Source organism: Typopeltis vanoorti, chromosome 25, assembly GCF_054136105.1.
Source record: "Typopeltis vanoorti isolate ZY-2024b chromosome 25, IOZ_Tvanoo_1.0, whole genome shotgun sequence".
Lineage (NCBI taxonomy): Eukaryota > Metazoa > Arthropoda > Arachnida > Uropygi > Thelyphonidae > Typopeltis > Typopeltis vanoorti.
The window spans coordinates 64,002,448-64,025,561 of record NC_143573.1 but is presented as its reverse complement, the minus strand read 5'-3'; the positions used below and the strand labels follow the sequence as shown (position 1 = coordinate 64,025,561).

Below are 23,114 nucleotides of genomic sequence, written 5' to 3'. Positions count from 1 at the left end.
AGAACTTTATACCCAGGACAATCTTTATCATCCTTACTTGAATGATGAGTATAAAATAAAAGAGAAGAAAAGACAAAATAGATCTAGAATAAAAGTGGGATTTGACTAATCCATGAAAACTGAAAAGGTACCCGAATCGCCTGAAAAAAGTGTCTATTAGTTTTGGTTAATCGATTTTTCAGGGATTTTATGAAAACTAATTCATCGCATGTTCTCTTGAATATTTCATTTACTTGCTAAAATTTGCAATAAATCTCTGAGTTTTTATTCTTGATTTACGCTGTGCATATTGGCCAAATGTATCAAAAAGAATCAAAACTTATCAATAATTCCAAAATATATTCCAGAGAACAATATAAAAGTCATAAGTTCAAAATAGTACAAAAATAAAAGGGAAAGAAAAAAAAACTCGTCCAGTCTGCTTGTTACCCGAATAAATAGCATTTTTATGGATCAATGGCCCGGTGTGGAACCATAAACCGGTTTAGTGGAGATCTGAAATGGCTTGAAAAAGTTCTACGCTTGGTTTCTTTAAAAAGAGTCCCGGATTATATGATATTAAGCTCATCCAGAGTATTACACGTATCATAGGTTTACCTTTGGTAGATGCCATTCGCATAAAAAATAGTTATTAAAATTCGCTAATTGAATATTTTCGAGAATAAATAATGATTGGTTACTTACTCTGAATTTTAAAAAAAAAAAGATATTTATAAATAAATAAAAAAAAACACAAGAAGACTTTTTCCTTTGGACTTATTTGGTATAAGTAAAAAAAATGATATTTTTCTATAAATCGAATTTTAACCAAAAAAAAACGAGGTAGGAACAATTAGTTTGTTTTGTAGGAACAAAACAAATAAAGAGACAGAAAAATGTAAATATCCGCGAAGAAGGAAAGATTTTAGAAAAGAGAAGGGAAGAGATGACACACACACACACACAGAGAGAGAGATGAAATTAAAATCAAAATTTTAAAATAATTAAAGTGAACTAGAAAAAAGGTAAGGTAGCAGCATTACACACATGCCAAAACAGCTGTCTTAAGCACAACGCAAACTGCTTGATTAATAATTTACTTATCCTAGAGACATGTCCTAGTAAAACACGATCGTTATTTGGCGTTAAACACAGGTTTACTTAGTCCTAACTGTTATAATATACCATCATGGCTCCTTACAAACGGGACACTAACTAACCTCCACACTACCATATGACCCCATTTTTCATAGCTAACCCCAAAAATCTAGTGCAAGCGCGTTGAGGTTCGTTGACCTAACTTTCTAAAGTGTAATTAGCAATGCGGTGTAACATTAGTTATTTTTTGGTTCGGGATACCTTTGAGAATAACTGGATCATACGTGTAAGAATAATGTAGGAAAAGTGGATGACACTACTGACATCCCATTTTCTAGGAAAATAAAAAACTAGAACGATTCACTTCTCTTTTTTGCATGTCCACAACCATGATAATATAATTATGTAAAGCACGTAAAGAATAGTACTATTGCGTCAAGCGCCACCTTGTGAGCAATATGTTACCATAACTACGAAAACTTCAATTGTTGGAAATCGCTAACAAAACAATGGTGTAACGGATACATAAATAATACATAATAGTGTTAAAAAGTCTTTTATTTATTATAAATAAAAGAATGTATTTCCGTAGCTAATAGTTCACTGTGAATAGGAATTACATCTTTTATTTACAACATCAGTGTTATCTAAATTTATTTTATCCTATCCCTGGGGACAAAATAAGTTAGATACATCTCGAGAGAGAGACAGAGGGAAGTAATTTGATCCAGTAGGAGATATTTTCTCGAAGCATTAAAGAAAAGTTAAATCGACATCTCTGAGCACTGTAAATTAAACTTTACCACAAACTTAATGGAAATAATGTGTCATTCGTTGCGATGCTTTGTTTCTTTCATGTACAGAAAAAAAGAAAGCATGAGATACAAAAATATTCACTCTATCTTACAAACAGCCACATTTCCTGAGTCATAAAATCTTGCTGACTGTTCATCTTATAAACAGAAATCACCCAAGAGCTATGGTTGGAACCATTGTTGTTTTGATCATGACTTGAAAGTGATGTACACAGAATCAACGGTAGTCATGGTAACCATGCATTGTTGGGAACAGAACTGTTGTATTTGAATACGACGATATGGGTGCGATTGCGTGGTTTGATTGGAGCACTTATCTCAAGCTGGATACGGGAATGGATACGGTCCGGGTGGTGCCGTAGGTGACAACGGTACTTCTTTTGTGCTGGTCACGGTTACGGTAGTCGGATAAAGACTGCTGCTGGTAACAGTACGATATTTAGTACTGAACGCGTTGTAAATGAGGGTGTAGATCCTTGTGCTGAGACTTGTTGCTGTGGTAACGGTGGTGTAGATGGAGGTCACCGTGCTGTATTGTGGTGGAGGTGCTAAAGGTCGAGGTAGCTGAGTAGCAATGAGTTGTTGCCATTGCTGCTGTTGTTGCAAAGCTTGGGTGTTGATGTAAGGCTCTACAACAGTGGAGGTTGTGGTCAGTGTCTTCACTGTGGTGGAGATGGATTCGGAGAGGGTGCGAAATCTGGTCGAACGTCCGTCGTAGAAGCGTACAACTTTTGTATTGTACACAGTATCAGTCGTAACATATGATGACGTTTTAGTGATTGTTGAGTACAGCGTCACCTGCCGGTTCAGTTGTTGCAGCCCTAAGTAAACCGCAGCCAAAGGGTTGTTAGACAGTGCTGCTCCTAACGACAACAAAGGATTGGCTATTTCAGGGGGGATAGTCCCCGTGCTGGAGATAGGCACGTGAGGGGTGCTCTGAACAATCTGTTCTTGCGGAAGCGGAGTTTGTAGCAACTGCTGATGAGGCGATGGGGGAAGAGGAACCACTCCGTGCAGAAGGGACGTCTGAAGGTGACTTCCGTGTTCGGGGGTGGTACCGATCTCCGATTCGGACTCCGAATCCAACACTGTCAAATCTCCTGGGGGAAGAGTCTTATAGGCGGTGATTATTTTCCTTATTATGAAGCTCTCCGTCACTGTATGCATAGAAGTCGTTTGTCCGTCGAAGACGGGGACCAAGGAGGTCCTCAGCGAACGTTCGGTAGTCGAGTAGGTGCGAGAGATGACCAGCACTGGCGTTTCTTCCTCCCCTGCGATGCTTTCCGTGAAAGGGTTGTTAACGGATGCGCTTTCCGTGGTGTCCAGAATGCCGTTCGAAGCGACCTCTGAAGGTTCGAGCGTTCTGGGAACAGTGGTGGTGATGGTGAGGGTGCGTACCGATTTCCGTCTGCCGACGTGAATCGTGACCTCGCTGGTGATGGTCGCTAATTCGTAGACGACGCGCGCTGGATCTACGGATATGAATGGATTTTCTTCCTCGCTGGTTGTCTCCTCGTCTTTCGGAAGATGGTGATGCTGTGCTAGCTGCTCTTGCTCCTCTTCGAGCTCCTCTTCCTCCGTAGTTGGTGTACTGTCTGTCGAGTCAGTGGAGTCTTGGCGAAGCGTGAGTTTCACTTTGAAACGATTTAGTCGGACCTGCAAGTAAAGTGTTACCATTAGAGACATTGAGATAAAACGTAAAGAAAGTGCAGCTCCAATGAACTTTGGAACGAAGTTATTGAATAAACTAAACGAAAATTGTTGGGAAATAATGCATTCAATGCTTATGATTCAAGTAATTGAACACTTTCATCGAAAAAATTGTACTTCCTGAATTTTACAGTACTGTCCGACCACAGATGCGAGACCCTCGGCTGGTAATGTGCCAAGAAGAGTCAATTCTTGTTCAAGGGGAGAAAGGGATAAGGCAATGTACGAATTCGTTACCAACACGCGAAATCACGTACTTTATACGTAACAATTTCCAACTGTCGTACAGGCAAAACAGTTACCACTTAAGAAACTAGAATTTTCATAAAAGAAAGCTAATAATAAATACTCATCCCACGAAACGCATTGATTACCCTATTATAGAAATGGATTCGCCTTCAGACATGCGCAGAAGTGTCGACTGGTCTCGTACGAGTAAAACAAATCATAAATTATTATTATTTAGTAAATTTCATTATTCTTAACACTGTACCTTTAGTCACTGACAAAAATATTTTTTTTTAAAATATATATGTTTAGAGTAATTATTTATTTTGTTCGTACTTGAATTTATTAAACCAAGGAAGCATTTAGTACATTGGGGTAATATTGTTTAACAAGAAAAATATTATTGGATAGCAATAATTAATGAAAACTGAATTTTGTTGAAATTAGTAATTTTGGTTTAAATATTTAAAATCAGTAACAAAAAAAACTCCTTCCTACCGTCTGAGATGGCCGAGGCGGATGAACAAATCGAATTCGCGAAGACGGCCTTCTATTTCTTTGAGCAGACAGTACGGTATTGTCTTCGTCAGATGGCCTGGTCAGGGAGGGCTCGATCTTGTTCATGTTCGAACCGAAATGAGTTGTGGTGGTGCGAACTCTATCCAGAGATTGAGTAGGATGGCTTGATCTCTCCAGATAGGATTCTGGCAGACGAAAAGATGACTGAAGAACCGTATTGGTGACAAGAGTTTCGTCTTTCTTACGCTCAGAAGGTCGCACTTCTTTAGTCGGCTCTGGTGCCTGCGTTGGAGTCGAAGTAGTTTCCAGAATTTTAGTAGTAGTAGGCTGAAGTTCACTCACGTGCTGAGATTTGGCAACTGTAGTCGGTGACTGCACTTTAGTTGTGGAGATACTTGGATTGGTCGCTTGGTACAGAATTCGGGAAGTACTCTGAAGTATTTGAGCATACTTCCCATCGATGTACGTGCCTATAACCTTAGTTTCAAACACGGTGGTCCTCCCCTCGGCGACTTGAGTGCCACCCAATACGGTCACTAGTCCCGTCGGATATTGAGCCGCTGTGGAAGTCACGTGATTTTCCGCCCTGGACCTGTCGATGACAGAAGAGGGCAGTACTACGTTATCCGAGATGTGCCTAAAAGAATCTTTAGCTCTCTGGGCTTCGCGTTCGAGTTCCTCGCCGGTTTTCAATAAATTTACATTGTCGTGACTCGGTGCTTGTGTGTAGGCAAGGTCCTGGATTTCGGAGCCCTCACTGGAGTCGAGGGCATTGCTGTGAATGATCGACTTCGTGGACTGCAGTGGTTGGCTTGATGGCTTCGTCACAGGATCTACTGCTTCCGATGCCGGAGTAAAGACAATCACAGTACCGTCAACCGTAGTCCGAAAATTCAAGAAACCTCGCACTGTCACTGTAGGTAGAGCCGTTTGGGTTGCGACGATCTCTGCTGTGGCCAGGTGTCTTGGAGACTTCTCATCCTCGTAGAGAAAGACGTCTGAAATTATAATAAAGTAATCATTAATAAAATTTAATTATGTTATTTTAATTTAATTAATAAGGTACATTTCATAAAATATAATTATTTAATTTTAGATTAAATCTTAAGTAATAATAACAATGGTCAAAATGTTTTCATTATAGTTTGAACGGTATGATGCTTATATACTGCTTTTATGTATTTTATTCAAAATAATTTGCTTTATTTCTCCTAAAAATATTATGTAACTTATATTTTTATCTTATATTATGAATATTATTTTAAATATTTTAATATTTATTTAGAATTCTAAATCAAATATAATACACCTTTAATTATTTCATATCACTATACTATAGTTCTCTTATGTTAACCAATGATTTTAGATCAATTATTTCTTAAAATTGCTTTGTCATAATTGACGGAATTCATTGTATTTGTTGAAAAGCAAATTCATCAAAAAAAATTTATTTATTGGGGATTAAAGGAGAACAAATTTGTCCATCCTTTAATTCAACTTGTAAATTTAAAGATAACTCAACGTATTTGACGTGCAATAGCTATAAACTGCAAGCAAAAAGTTTTAATGAATTCGTTCCACATGTTTTATTATTTTCTCCACAGATAAACGAGCTACATTGAATATTGTTAAATTATTCAAACCTATAGGGGACGTCGGCTTAATGATAATTTATTAATCGTTTTTCACGCGTTTAGAGACAGATCACGTCAGGTTGCTTCTCAATTTCTTTATGGGAGGTCATCTGAATGGAAGTGTTATCAGAATGAAGTGCCCGCCATGAACACGGATAACCTACTTGCATTCCTATCCCTTAACAGTCTAGCTAATGACAGTGTTCTAGAATAATCTCTGTTATCATTAAGACTGTGACCCCGTATTCAAACAAGCATTTGCCGACCTATTAGAGTTCGTGTTACCTTCATGTTTAATTCAGAAAGGTGATATTTAAATGTATATCAGAAAAAAAACAACACAAAGAAAATGCAATTTTATTTCGGAATGCTAAAATTATTTTAAATTCTTCTTTTTACTCTGTTTATTGCTACAAAAACAATTCACAAAGGAATAATCTGTTGGTGAAACTGATTAGCTAGAAACGACAATGGTCCATTGTTGAGTTAACAATATGATGATATCTAACAAGCGATTCAATTTTAAACTCACGCGTGATGAACTTTATGGGGAAGAAACTGTTACAAAGAAACATTAAAGTGAAATACAAGAAAGATTTCAATTTTTAGTGGATTGGCAAGGCTGGTTGTATAGAATTATCAATGTAACTAAAGTTAGGAGAAGTCAATTCTTGGGCGAAAATTCTGTCGCCTTTGTCTAAGACCAGATAACTTAGCCTTAAGTGAAAAAGACCGAAATATCCTTCATTCAGACAGGGATACGACCCAAGCTCCTCTGTAACGCGGTAATAGATATTTATTTCATTGCAATACATGAAATGTCACAAAGTATTTGATAAAAATGATATGTATGAATTATGATTGTCACACGGCCTATACTGCTATTATGTTTAATTTACTACGAAAAACAAACCACTGCACAGCAATAAAAAGTTATTATATGACTCATTTGAATCTTATCCATATAGGTCGACATGACGAGGATACAAATCTAATGTTACTTGATGGGATTTCTTAACACACAACCTGCGGCATCGCACGTAAATTAGTTCATTGGGAGCTCTTCTAAGCAATTCCTTAAAAGGTACGTGATGCTCTCCCGTACCGTGAAAAAAAAAAAAAAAAAAAAAATTGACTCTCTATTTCGAATCCTATACACTATCTTGATAATTGATCTAAGATTTTTTTCTTTTATATTTAAGTATACTTTGTATTATAGATATAATATTATAAAAAAAATAGTATTTATATTATGAATGCAAAACATTAGACCTTCAGCACTAAGAGCGATAACATTAAAGGGTAAATGTTATTGTGTATCGTATTTGGTTCTCGACAATAACTTACATAAGGAAATAATACGATCGTAAGGACATTAAATTTCCAAAAAGAGGAAAGAAAACCGCACATCAGATTATCTGACATACTTAAGTAAATTTAATTGTTGCTATGGAAACATGGATGCATTATGCTTCCTTAATCATCAGAGAAATAAAGCCTTTTTATTTTATAAAGATATCTTTGCGTTGTGTTCGCTTGCATTTTACAAGTAAAATTGGATAAATGCAAAAGAATATTGAAACATAAGCAAAAAAATTAATATAATGAACGAAACGGGAAGAAACTAATTGAACCAATGGAAAAAATGGGAAGAAACTAAATGATTGTTGTTTGTAAAAAAAAGCAAACTCAGAAGTAAACTAAAATGGCTGAATATGTAGCGACACTCAGCGACTACAGAATCTCCGATTAATAAATGAAGCAATTCTTAGAAATGTGTTGCTAATCGTACACAGATTGGTCATTTATCATTACTGTAAGCAGGTATTAAACACCAGCCCAACCTCGTTGTTTTAGGAGCATATGGCGTTCTGGTAGCCGGTGAATGACACCCGCCTCTTGTTCCCGATATCGCGTTCCTCTTTGCAAATAGCATCATCTGTCTTAGAACACCAACAACAGATTAATCAGATGCGTTTTGTTATGAATGATCACATCGAAACTTAACAGAAACCCACTTTAAAACTTTCATTTATAGAGAAATAGGGCAGGCTAAGATTACTTGAGCAACTATGCTAAGACAGATTTATTTTATTTTATTAATTTTGCCACTGGGGAGTTTGCGTTAAGAATGCTGATTATTTGCGGACATCGTGCTTGAGATTCGTGATGTTTCAAAGGTTCACGTAAGTTATTTTGTTTCTTTTATAGTTTCGCCTTATCCATGACTGTAAAAAGCATTTTGAATCATGCGTTTACTCCACTTCAAACCCGTCCTCCTTGCACTGAGGTCACCGAGAATTAAAAAAAAGTCGGAGTACCCAGAATAAAATCTGACGATCGTTCCTATATCCGCTGAGTTATAAAGAACAGAGAAACCTTTGATGATCTTTATACCACTTTTATTCATAGCTTTTACATTCCAGAAAAGAACTTCTTATGCCTATCAGCATCTTCGTAGAGTCAGCAGTGACCTAAGATCTTTAGGTCAAAAGATTCAGGTTTGATTTCCGTCATAATATGAGAAAAATATTGCATTAGAAAGATTTTGTAACTGGTGGTGAGTTATGCCTAGATTTGTTTTTTATTTTTTCACTGAAAGGCGTTTTTTTTTTATCAATGTAATACAGGCAAATCAGCCACAGAACACATGCGATTTAGGGACATCATGCAGTCTTATTTGCTTTGGTTTTTTTTTTAGCAAATTTTTTTTTAGCAATTTTTTTTAGCAATGCAGTATCCCGAAAGAGGAAGGTCACTTCCTCTTTCGGGATACTTGCCAACATGTACCTTGTCTAGGTTTTATAGAACTTGTAATCAGAACACTAAAAGAAAGAAAAAGACTTGTAAAGAAACCTTAAGAAGCAATAGTTTGTTTCGCAGTCGAAAACATAAATAAATACCATTGTGAACTTACGGTTGTCACTGAGAATATCATTTAGTATGCAAAGGGGAGAATTTTTCAGGTTTCCTGATAGCTACTAGTATAATAAGATGTCGATCGATTTATTTTTTACTCTCAAAAAAAAAAAAAAAAAAAACTCGCCTTTTCAAGGCTAACAGCATCTAATGTGAGCTTATCTTATAACTTATTTAGATAATTGCCGTAATACAAAACTGTTAGAGTTTTCAAAATATTGAAATATTACAGACCACTATGTATTTAACACCTAAATTAGAGTTTTTTGTAAACCATAAAATGACTTTATTAGCAATTTATCACGAAAGAAAGACGTCAAAATCTTGAAAAGTGAACCACTCGTTTTAATTAGATACAGACATGACAACATGGGGAAGAAGTATGAGGTATGCAGTCTGAGCTATAAATTTAAATAGGTAAGCAGTAAACTTACCTGTTTAAAATTCTGTTTCATCAATAGTTTATTTGTTTATATGCATATTAAGGTGTTCCGTGATCTCGCTAACTTATAGGGATGCCATCATCAGTTGAGATCACGTATATAGGACACACACACAGAAGTCTGAGAAAATAATACACTCCTAGCCGTAAGAGGTCATCAAGATAACCAGGACGCCGAACAAAGTCTCTCTCTCTCTCTTTCTGTTTGTTGTCCTCTTAATTGAGTTTAGAGACCCCTCCCAAACATCAAGAAAAATTCGGAGCGTCTTAAAATTTAAGCAACTACTACTATCGCCGCCCTAACCAGTCCGACTGCACTCCCTTAATGTTATGCATACATATTAACCGAAATTGCAGGGTTTGGGTCATCTAAATGTTGCTTGGCAACAGGATAATGAATTAAATACTACTCTTTATCTAAGTGAGAGATATTATGGATGGCTAATTGCAGATGTTAGTGTAGGATGAGTTACAATATGGCGGACAATAACCAGCAATTTTTGCGACTCATTATTATAATGTAATCAACACTAAATAAACTGTAATCAGCTGAGATTCACCTCGCTTATTGGAGGCTTTGAATTGGTTTGAAAAAGTTCTAAGCGAAACAGCGTTTCTGGATTACGTAAAAAGAGAATTTAAAAAATTCCAAAAATTTATAAAAATTAATCTTCTTCTTCTTGGCTTCGCGTGGTAGACAATTATTTGCCTGTGGCGTTTTCAAGGGTTTAAAAGGTCTTCTGCCTATCTCCACCTGGATCTTCGTCTCGCTCAGTGTCCCTTTGGTTTATATTTCAGGCACTATTCGGCCATCTGTTCTCATTCATTCTTTCTACGTGGTTTTTCCAGTTCTTTCTATAGTTTGTGATATCTTCTGTTATGTTAATTATGGGTAATTGTTTTCTTATTTCGTCATTTCTTATCTTTATCTCGTTCTCCCCAAGTCCATGTTTCACTGCCATATTTCAGAATTGGTTTGCTTATTATTTTATATAGTTTTATTGGAATTGTTCTAGACATCTATTTACTTCCAATGACGGCTAGAAATTTTTGCTTTTTATATGCAATGTCGATTTCTCCATTGGGGCTTATGTAATTCCCTAGATATTTAAATTTGTTCATTTGTTCTATTACTTTGTTGTGGATGACTAGTTTGCATCTTCTAATTTCTTTACCTTGAGATGCTATTGATTTCGTTTTATTTATTGAGATTTTCATGCCGTACTGTTCTATTGTTTTGTCCAACACGTGTAGATATTTCTGTAATTAGTCTTCATTTTCAGCAAAAATAATTTGATCGCCAGCATACAAAAGGCTGGTTAATTCTTAAAAATATTTTTATCTATAAATATCTATCTATAAAAATTAATAAAAAATTCTTAGCCCTATGGTTCAAATGTATAGTTCTATAACGATCTTTCTCGGTAAGAGTTACATTAAAAAAATCTACTTGTGGTGGAGATTTTCTATATTTTATCGTGTTCTTCAGGAGGCTGGTGTCCTGCAAATCAAATTCTAATGTTAAGAGGAAATAAATAATCTCGCAAATTAAATATTTGCATGTTACCAAACCAAACAGTTATTATGTAACTTGTTCAAAATCCACAAGCTAAAGATACATAGAAGACTTTTGGCTCGGAGCCAACTATCTGTTTCCATGATTCAGCAAAAGAATTTATTTGTCAGTGCACTTAAACAGATGTCACGCTTCATTATGTATCGTGTACTGAACCTCGTTATTGGCAAATTACGTCTTACGGATGTGCTTTGTACACATTGTCTCCTAGTTTCCTTTTTCTCCACAGGAAGAATTCGGTTTTCGAAATAAAATACTTAATGAAATTCGAACAAATTAAACATCAGTCAGAAATGACCTACTTTTTGTCTTTCTAATGTGCGCATGCGTCGAACTGTGATGATGTCTTCAGCCTTGTTTCTACACTTGAATCCGTCTCCAACTACCTACCAATCTGGTATTAGCATGCAACCTTGGCAACCAGAAAATAAAGAAGAAATAAATGCATTCTTCTTTCCGCTCTCATAGCAATTGAGACTGATGTAACCTTATTGCAACGCACTGTTTTGCATTCTGATCACACAAATTTCTATCTTCATAATGTGACTGTTAAGGATACATTTCTTTTGTCATTGGTGTCTGAATTTTACGCTCATTTGAAGAATAATCCGAAATAATTATTTTTAGGCATTTGTTATGCACTGTTTCTTTTTATTATGCAGTCAAGCTCATTTCACCCACTTAAATGCTGATTTCTTTCTCTTCTGTCTATTTTTCTATCGTGTTCTGTGGTGAATTGTATTTTTCCTTTGAAAACGTCTCCATTTATTCTTTTTGGTTGTTCTGTTTTCCCTTTCTCAAGTGATATGACTTACTCCTTTTTTAATTCACGAATTAATGTGATTATTATGTTCGGATCGCATGCTTTTGACTGATGTTATCTTCATAAATGTCCCTGGAGTTGGGCTAATCATATAATAAAAACATATTGAACTGGAAACGTGAGCTTCGTTTAATATTAATGATTGTATAATATATATTAGTGATCTGGTGGATGACTGTGTATTTATTATGTTTCATTAACATCTGCATAATCTTTATCAAATCTCTGATGAGCAACAATTCTCCAAATAATTTACAACAATAATTAAAAATTGGATGTCGAATACTGCAACGATACATTAATACAGTCTATTATTAATATTGATACTAATTAATATTAATAAATAATGTATTAATAATATATTAGAAAGTATAATATCATTAACAAAACTTTATTTTTTAATTAATATTGATGATAAAATATTATTAATTATTATGAATTTATTAATACAGTTAGTATTTATTAATATATTATTACTATATTAGAAATAATACTAGTATATCGACCGTGAGATGCGGTGATTGATTCATTCAATCCAATACCCTAGGAGGGTATTGGATGACAATGCTGTAGCCTATGAAGTTCTAACTGAGGCTCGGCTATTGCTGTTACCCTCCTGCCATGATCAGAGCTTTAATTGCTCAATAACACCTTATCCCTACACTGTCCTCTACAGATAACGGGGAAGATGAAAAGCATTCTTGCTTCGCCCCTTTAAGCCAGTCCTTATAAGGACTAATATAAGGAAATGGGTGCCGAACTGAAAGAAGGAACAATCGACCGTGAGATGTGGTGATTGATTCATTCAATCCAATACCCTTGGAGGGTAATGGATGGCAATGCTGTAGCCAATGAAGTTCTAACTGAGGCTCGGCTATTGCTGTTACCCTCCTGCCATGATCAGAGCTTTAATTGCTCAATAACACCTTATCCCTACACTGTCCTCTACAGATAACAGGGAAGATGAAAAGCATTCTTGCTTCGCCCCTTTAAGCCAGTCCTTATAAGGATACGGAGATTTGATATGGTTGGAAGGAAGGGATCGACCGTGAGATGCGGTGATTAATAATATGCTTAATCACCGCATCTAGCACACAATACTCTTGGATGGTAATGGATGGCAATGCTGTAGCCAATGAAGTTCTAACTGAGGCTCGGCTATTACTGTTACCCTCCAGCCATGGTCAGAGCTTTAATAGCTCAATAACACCTTATCCCTACATTGTCCTCTTTAAGCCAGTCCTTATAAGGACTATAAGCAGTGTTCATCGTAAATAAAAAGTTTCAATAAAAAGAGATTTGATATGATAAACATTTATTTTGTTCTGACTCTTATGAGTGGAGTTAAACTGAGAGGGAGCAAATATTTTAAAGAAGTTTTGTGTTAATTTCAAAACGTGTCCTTTGTAATCTGTGGGTAGCCTTTGGACTATTGCTGAGCTGTTAAAAGGCTATGAAGGCAGAAGTACAGTGGATTTCTTATATTTATCCGAATTTTATTAAATTTCAATTAAGGTTGGCTTCCAGACACAGTAATAATGCTAAGAGGAAATGAATGGCTTTAAGCGTTTCTAAGAAACTAGCACATATGCAGAAATTGCAGACAGTTGTGTCTGCCATGCGTCTGCGTCTGCCACAGAGGTGACAGGATCTCGCGCGTTTGTTACGTGGCGAGTATGAATTTAAAAACAAACTGTGATGGACATACGTAACGCTAAATATAAACTAAAGGCGTATGCTTTAAGTACAGTGTAGATTCTTCTACACTGTACTTAAAGCATAAAAGAATCTGAGAAGAATCTACACTGTACTTAAAGCGTAGATTCTTCTCAGCTAAAATCCTTGAAGAAGCAGTTTACAAATGGTATGTGCAAGAGCATTTAAGAGATATTAATGTTCGTGAGATGGAGCTTCGTAAAGATGCATTCTTGTGGAAGATAAAGAAAATGAAGACCGTGATGAGAAAGACGTACCACGGAAGAAATCGAAGGTATCAATATACGTGAGTGGATTGATAATCTGGTAAATTAAGGTGATACATCTGATGACAAGGATGTGCAACCCTTCTATGCACTTCGTGAGAAATTATCATAATGAAGAAGCATCAAAGTGGGACTTTAAGAAAAAGCTGCATTCCTTCTTATATAAATAAGTAGAAAGTACCAGACAACACTCGGCATTATCAGATCATCCACTATCCTATTGGTTGGTTTATAAAAGGGTCTTACTAATTCACAAGTTATGTTCCGTCTCTGAGCATTTTGAAAATGCTTCATTTTGACCTTCGTTCAAATCCTGATTCCCACATAGATTCCGTGCATTTATTGCGTTTGTTCAAATATAATTTAGTAATCGTTTGTTTAGTTAATCTTACAGGAAATGAAGACCGTGATGAACAAACAGGAATTCTGTTACCACCTTGTTCAGATTTAACCTCGGTGGAGTTATGACATTTCTTTGTATGTCTTTTGTAAGAAATAATAATAACAAAGAAAAAAAACCAGGATGTCTAATTTACATGCAACTAACCATGTTCCATTGCAAAGGCCTTCCTTAATAAAGAATTTTTTCCGTTAATTTAAATCTATAATAATGAAAAGTACGTCTACACTGCCTTCATAACTGATCAAAAATTAAAAAAAAATTAAACAGATTCAAATTCCAAATATAAATTTTTACCAAGAAAAAACAGTATCTACATTTAAGTTCCATTGACATTTATTCTCTTGAAAATGTCTAGCATTGTCAAAGCTCTCTCTCTCTCTCTCTCTCTCTCTCTCTCTCTCTCTCTCTCTCTTTCTCTTTCTCTCTATCAGCAGTTTTAACATGTGAAATGCGAGGTTCATCATTCGGTAAGTCTCCCTTAGCATACATACCAAAAGAAAACATTGCTTCTGGTGTATGTATGTGTAAGAGAGAGAAAGACAGAGAGAGAGAGAGAGAGAGAGAGTAATTTGGGATTAATTGTTTATACCTAACAACAATATTTTCGTTATCTCCGTTAACGCTTAAGGGCATGTGTGATCTCTTTACGCTTACAAGTGGCTACACTGATTTCCTAAAATTAGCTGCTTCTCTAGTTCATCGTTAGCATGCAAAAAAAATGAGGATCTCGAGTCAGTAGTCAAGGTGGTCGATAATGTTTTTTAGTGTGGCAATAACTTGTTAGGCTCGATGTATACATGAATATTTCGATATACTTGCGAAATATGACAACAAAAGATCAAGATGTATAATTCTGTTTTCTGGAAAAGATGAAGAACAAAAAAAAAAAAAAAAAAACATACTTGAGATAAATATTATGACCATCTGGAGGAACATGTCTAGACAAAATACAATCCTATTGATCGTACTCTTAGAATCATTATTACGTAGACGCTTCTTCCTATTGAAAATGGCTTAGATTTTAAAAAAAGCACTTCAGAAAGTCGATTTATTTCCAGAAAGAACTTTCATTTTTATATACTTTTCTTCTGACCTCATTTGAATCCTGAGATGAATATTTATGTTGCGTATAGTTAGTTGCACATTTGTTAGTATGAAATTTGAACTGGAAGGGTTCACAAGTTGCTGCTTTGATTACCGGGATACAAATACAAATAATCTCGTCTATGCAATAACAATCACCGTAATCATTTCCGCTACGAGCTCCTAGATCAACGTAATTATTTTAATTTACATCTTGCATTACTTTGTTTCCACCCATGGATACCGCCTTCGTTCTCTTAATATGCTAACAACACATCGCTGTGAATTGTTCACGCTTCAAACCCCTCTTCGTCACCTCTGTGGATAAACAGTATTTAAAAATGTACGTGCGTGTGTGAGAGAGAGAAGTAAATCTTCATTACCATTAAGGTCAAAGGTCACTACTAAAGAAAGTCATGTGATTAAATCGCCTATAGTCGTAAAACAAACAAACGGAAGGATAAAGTTGCTGGACTGGAAAGATGACCCACTTCCTCTGAACCTATCTGAAACAGTTTTGTCACACACACACACACACACACACACACACACACACACACACACACACACACACACACACACACACACACACACACACACACACACACACACACACACACACACACACACGAGAGAGAGAGAGATGCCGAATAATGGATACATGACTAAGGATCAAAAACAGGCTATTGGTGGGTCTTTATAAAGACGCCAGAGGTCATCTTACAATATTACTGACGCATGCTTTACCATTTCCGTTCCTCCTCTTCTCTTAGCCCTTACGAAAGACCACATCATTAAATCGTAGGTTTAGCAGAGATCTGCAATACAAGAGACTCGCTTTAGGCATACTCGACTTTGTTATTTTTCTTAATACTTTTTATACTTCATTACAATGCAATAAGCAGTACAAGCAGACGGTCATTCTGAACATTTAAATGGCAAGACATTTATTAAAAGCAAATCGCCTCTTTCGATACGATCAGTTAACCTTGCTCAGCCAGAGCAAAGACTTGCTCAGGGTTGGACATTTGGTGAAAGTAGTTCACAGAGCATTTTGACGCACAGAAAAAGAAAAGTGCGATTTTTCTTATAGAATAAGAGAAAGAAAACGTTCTTTTCTGCTGAGATAAAATACCTTAAATCACACAAGTACAATCGTTTTTTCTAAAGTCAAACGAATGTTAGAACATTTTTAAAGACTTTTCAATTTTCGCGAGTTAACCATTCTCGAAGGCGGTGGAAGGTGGACGATTTTTTTTCCATTAAAACAGCCAAACTGCCAAAAGAATACGCTCAATTAAGAGACATGATAGATTAGCCTTGTAGCTTTATTTACTTCAGTCCTAATTGCAAATAGCACGACCCATGGCTCTACTGGCCGATTATATTGTTTAATATTCTCTCAAGGAGTTTTGTAATATTTCACATGTGAGAGCAGCGTTTGTTGTAAGGGCAGAGAAAAATGGGCATTCAAGTAATAAGAGGACTCAATTATTCAAAAATATGGGGATAATATAGTTCCAGAATCTTGGAAGCCAGCAAGTTTTCTTGAGGAAGAAAATTCCCGGTGAAGATTGACTTTTTTCTTAGCATAAAAATTTGATTAACGAAATTCCAAAGATAAACGTGAAATTTCAAGGATGAAACACTGATTAGAACGAAGTTCATCTACTGACATGTTGTTCAAGTGTAAGAGCAGTGCACAACCACCATGGGAGTTATTGTGCGTGAATAGACCTCGGTAATCGCCACACGCATCAACTGAATTTGAGCATCTGTGCCATGCACCATAAAGAACAGATAAATTATTGCGAGAGAGAGAGAGAGAGAGAGATTATTGTTTCCATTAAAAAGTCTAACAGTCACTAACAGCTTATAAACTGTTAGTGAACAGTGTTATTAGCTGTGACTTGAGGTTTTCATTTTTTGATAATTTTCTACATTAGTATAAAGAATTATTAATTTTTAGTCATAAATAATATTTTAACTTATATTATACTTAAAAGTTTTTAAGAAAATTTTAAATAATTTATATAATTTTCTAAAATTTTTAAAATATCTCGTATACCTTTAAATATTGCATATCACAGTATTACAACAATTAGTTAGAACAGTTTCCAGAAATCGACCGTGGCTTGAGAAATCAAGATGTGAGGAATCAATCGACCGTGAGATGCGGTGATTGATTCATTCAATCCAATCCAATACCCTTGGAGGGTAATGGATGGCAATGCTGTAGCCAATGAAGTTCTAACTGAGGCTCGGCTATTGCTGTTACCCTCCTGCCATGATCAGAGCTTTAATAGCTCAATAACACCTTATCCCTACACTGTCCTCTACAGATAACGGGGAATATGAAAAGCATTCTTGCTTCGCCCCTTTAAGCCAGTCCTTATAAGGACTATAAAGAAATCGACCGTGGAAATTTCCAGTCGATTTGTATAAGGATATAAATCGACTGGAATAAGGATATAAATCGAGTGAAAAAAATCTACCATACCCTTGGAGGGTAACGGATGGCAATGCTGTACCAATGAAGTTTAACTGAGGTTCGGCTGTTGCTGTTACCCTGCTGAGTTTCGAGAGTTCGCTCTCTTAGGGTTTTTGCCTTAAGGGAGCAATTTGAGTCTCCGGGGAAAGTGTTCTCCGACACGGCCCGCTGAGGGGTTCTTGTCGGTGAATTAAATTATATATTTTCTTCGGAATGAGCGGTTCTGCTCGGTGGTCGGTTTCACTGAGTGGAACCAACGCGGAGATTTGGACGGTCTTTTGCCCACGAATGAGTGGCCTAGAGACCGTCTGATTTTTTGAGATTTTACCCCTTTACTTAAACAGAGGGTAACGGATGGCAATGCTGTACCAATGAAGTTTAACTGAGGTTCGGCTGTTGCTGTTACCCTCCTGCCATGATCAGAGCTTTAATAGCTCAATAACACCTTATCCTTACACTATCCTCCTCTACAGATAACGGGGAAGATGAAAAGCATTCTTGCTTCGCCCCTTTAAGCCAGTCCTTATAAGGACTATAATTGCTGTTGGTGGTTCTGAAGTTTCAGATATGTGTGATCAGATATATCTAATATAATAGTTTCAATTTTAGTTTGATGTATGGAAAACTTTACCGTGTTCTTTATCAAGTTGTTGTGAATAGGGTGTTTTTATTTTATATTATGTGACACCGACAGCGAGTCCAAAGACTCATCGAGAGAGAGTGTGCCAACAGTATCGACCGATAACCTCCTTCCAACTACTAACCATGCTCAAATTTGCTTAACTTTTTGCGTGAGCCAGTAGCAGAGGCTCTATCAATCGGCCAACGTTTGCTTTATCGCTGTAAAATACAATCTAGTGAATCAGAAACCACAAAATTTTCATTGGCCAATTTGGAGGTCTACTGGGGCCAGTCTAGCGGATACTCCTATTATCTCTTTTACTTCGTAAGTTCAACTAAAGGCATCCGAATTATCTTAACTGATGACCTCTATAAACCTTGTTTTATACTATTTTTAAACTAAAACACTTGCTGGATGGAAAGTTGGGCATCTTATCAAAAGACAATACAACCATTTTATATGATAGTTGATTCATAATTAGAAATACTCAAAAATCATTATTCCCATTTTAGAAAACAAAGAAAAAAAGTTTAGAATATTTCAAAACGTTTGATTTGAATTTTTTTAAAATAATGGCTGAAAGATTTGTCGAGATGAATTATGTAGAAGCTTTGTAAATGATTATTAGAAGAGATATTTTATATGTAGACACATCTGTCTAAGGCTGAATGCAAAAAATGAAAAAAAAAAAAAAAGACGCAAGTTTGCATGGTGTTCGTTATAAGAGTTGTTAATGATATTTCACATGAGCATCCTAGTAGGAAAACGTTGGCAATAAATTCTTATCAGCATCTCTGGTTCCCAGTGTCATCTTCCCTTGAAAGTCCCTTACCTTTGCCAATTATCATACTATTCGTACTTTAGTGGGAGCATCAAACTTACACACGTTGATTTCTTGGAATACTGATGCTACTATTGTTCTGCACACTGAATGGAAATCTTTAAGAATGATTTGATTGTGTCGTCATCGTTATTGTCCTTGGACTGTTATTCAACCCCAAATAAATATATTAATGATATTATCCTAATAAAGAAATATATTAATGACAATATTCCAACCACAGAAACATTGTTAGAATTCTAAGAATAAAAGTGTACGAATAAAAACTTACAGAACTAAGCAAAGAACAAGTTAAATTTATAAAGGAAGAAAGACTTAAATTAGTTCGGGGGGGAGGGATGTATTGGACAATAAGAAATAACGGCAACTTCATAACAACAACAAAACACCAACTAGAATATTTTTATCCATATTTTACCGAAATAAAGTGCTGGGGGAAAAGAGAAACGATTTCAGTCAATGATTGTGACACTCTTGTCACTCAGAAGTATGACTGGGACATGAAGATAAACTAGAAAATATCAGAAATAGACGGAACTTCCCGATTTTCTGCACGAAACTCCTATAAAGAAGACAAAATAATAGTTTTTAACATGTTGGAAGAGAGCGAACGAAAACCATAAGGAAGTGCATAGTGTTTGGAAATAGTTCGATAGGAAAAACAAAATAGCTGCATGGATCGTTATGCAACTGGCACGCTACATTTTCACGCACACACACGCACACACAAAAAAAATGACGACAGTTAGAATGTACAGAACTGCCAGCTGAATTATGTTCTATGATTCAAACGTTTCGGTTGTATCATTTGTAACCGGATAGAGCGGCCTACTTCCAGTGATTTTTGTTTATTACATGTGTTTACTGTCTATAGCGATATGTAACTAGAATATCAGCAGAAAATCTACCACCCAGCCCAGTTCACTTTGACAAACTCGATAGACTCGAGATAAAAAAAAAACAAAATTCGGGCAAATATTAAAAGACAGCTATTAAAATTTCCGTGGAGTTCAAACATATGCGAAAATTTAAAAGCAAATTACTTACTGAACATTTTCTTAATGGAAATAATGACAGTGGTAAGAACATTTAAAAGAATAAATACATTTTATTATGAAGTCTTATTGCAAAATTACTAGTAGATCAAACTATTACAAGGATGGAAGTGATTATTTTCACGATACTTGAGAAACCAACGTCTCGATCTGAAATTAGGGTTAAAATATTTTCCCCACCTTTAATGATAGAAATGTGATCATCCCGTGTAGAAAAACCACACACGAAATACAAGAATATTTGAAATAAGTATTTCCATATATAATTTGCATCCTTGGGTTCCTGATTTATTTTTAATTTGAACCTCGATTTACCTTTTTTGTTTACAATTTTACAAAATTTTATGTTTTACTTTTTAATATACTTTTGCTGATACAGTGTTTCAAATGTTATATAAAAAAGCGAATCATTTTGATCCTTGTGAAATACATGAGTAGTCTGTTCAAACTAATGAGTTAAAGTTATTGTGGTAGGCCTCTTCATATAATATACACTCATTATCATAATCAAATTCCTGATGGGTATACTCAAGGCTGTACAGAACACTATGACAATACTATACGATTATTTTTACATTATTACTAATTTCCTATCAACAATCTCCAAATTAGTCTATCACTTGTCAGTACTTCAACACTGTCAGACCTTACATTTCAGCCTCTTCTACAGCATTTCTGACTGTATCAATCCACTTAGATCTTGGTCTTCTTCCCGCATCAAACAAATGTTTTGCTAATCTTTCCTTTTCCATTCTATTTAAGTTACCATCTCACCTTTAGATTAGCTCTGTTCACACATTCCTGAATGCTAATAATATGAACTTCTTTTCGGATATCCTTATTTTTAATACGATAATGCCATTGACACTATACTATCAGTTCACTCTGTAATCTTTCTCAAAACTATGATATTTGTGGTCTCCAGTCTTTGATCAAATTTTTTATTGCCGTCCCAGATCCGATCCATAAGTTAAAATTGGTTTGACCATTGTTTTGTGTGTCCTAGTTTAGTGTGTTGGCTATTTTTTTTTCTTATTCCATATAAATTTGTTCAGTTTTTCTTTGGCTATTTTTTGTTGTCTATTTCCATATTTAATTTTTCATCTTCACTAAAAACGCTAAAATATTTTACTTGTTCTATAGGATCTCCATTCCGAATGCAGTAGAAATTTTCAATTTCTTGATTGTAAATTGGCTACATCACTTATTCAACTTAATTTTAAAAAATTCTGGAGACTTTAAATGGATTGAGGAATACAACTTCATGTGATCCATACAGATGATGAATAAGAGTGGAGATAGTGTGCATTCTTGTCATACACTTGATTTGCAAATATTGGCTATTATTTGTTGTTAATAATCCATTGATCAAGAAACAGTCGTATGAGCGTTAAAGAATTGCCTGTATATCTTTAATGACATCAACGAAATAATTCTGCAAGAAACACTAAAATATTAATCTATTCTAAAAGGTTTTGTTTCTTGATTTTTCAAATTTCTTCTTAATATCGGAAATATTAATATCGATTTTCGCTTTCCATTCGGGAAAATCAAGAAGAAAAAAAAAGATATCAAGAGAACTGGTTAATACTTCAATCAGAAAAATATGAAGTGGATGTGTCGGAGAAAATGACATGATTTAAAAGGTAAGGAGATTATTAAGTCTTAAAAAAGCAAGATGAAATCACTACAAGCGAAGTGATACCATCGCATATATGATTTGACATTTTTGAAAGGACAAAATGATCAAATATTGTATAACTTAATCCTCAAAATGACCGAAACAATATTCACACATAAACATCTTATAAATATTTATAAGGTTTTATTTATTATAAAATTTATAAGATCTTTCTTTCTTATACGTTAAGTGTTAATCTTACAAAAGATAGATTAATTTGTAAAACGTGAACACCCACAAAATAATGTTCAAGGGACAGATTCATCGCGGATGAGGTCAACAGCGATAACAGAATTAGATGGACAATAAAAAAAGTCTTCTTTTCTAATAAATTGAAAAACTAAATGCAAATTACGAAAAGTAGAACAGTCCTTGCCCATCAAAATGTTTTGGTAGTCATCATATGCATCATCATAACCCTAAACGGGGATAGCCGTCAACTAATCGCCGACTACTGTCAGGAAATTTCTCCGGAAGTGGGAGTCACGTGTTAAGTAGTGCTGGTGAACTTGTTCTCTCAATAATTCGCAAATTGGCATCGACCACACTTCTACAGTGGTGACCTGAAGACCTTCGTTTTGTACTAGTATTTTTTATTTTCTGATTTCACTGTTACATTCGAAACTACAAACAAGTTGGGCACGCGCTACTCTCCTCCCCCCCCCCGCTCTCGAGTTAGTTATCAATAGTGGGTAGCAAAACTGACCAGGACAAATGAAATCTGGGTCATTTATTGCTGTTATCACTTCGGAATGACCTCTTTCCTGTTACCTCCAAACCGTGAGGTCATCTGGCGGCCAATCACTTCTGCCAGAAATATTCTCCAATGCCTTTAATGTCTCGGCAGCTATTTCTCTTCCTTCGAAGCCTCGCACTAAGGGAGTACAATGAAAGTCAGGGCAACCGTCAAGCAGGCAAACTAGATCGAACCAGTACTGCGGTGACACGTTCGTTGTAGATGGAAGCGAAAGGTCGTTTAGAACAAACATAGTCGTTCGGCCTTCGACGTACCCGAAGGTACCATACACATACGAAATTAAAAACAAAGCAAACGTGTGTTTTCATCAAGTGCAGAGAAGTTAATAGTTGTTCCAATAATATTGGCTTCTATTTATTAGCTTAAAACTTCTATTTATTAGCTTATTTATTAGCATTCGCCCCTGATTTTTGGTGGTTTGCCAATTCAGATTAGAACATCAAGGCTATGTATTAA

The 23,114-nt window shown here is 35.5% G+C and overlaps 1 protein-coding gene across 1 annotated transcript in view; it reads right to left on the bottom strand.

The window, feature by feature from the left end:
* Positions 1-2,210: 2,210 nt before the first annotated feature.
* Positions 2,211-23,114, bottom strand: part of LOC150092802 (uncharacterized) — a 102,432-nt gene continuing 81,528 nt past the window's right edge. The window contains exons 2-3 of the mRNA XM_090414283.1: positions 4,329-5,347; positions 2,211-3,548 (exon numbers count right to left, since the gene is read on the bottom strand). Coding sequence (XP_090270409.1) covers positions 2,211-3,548; positions 4,329-5,347 — 2,357 coding nt within the window. The remainder of the gene's footprint in view (positions 3,549-4,328; positions 5,348-23,114) is intronic.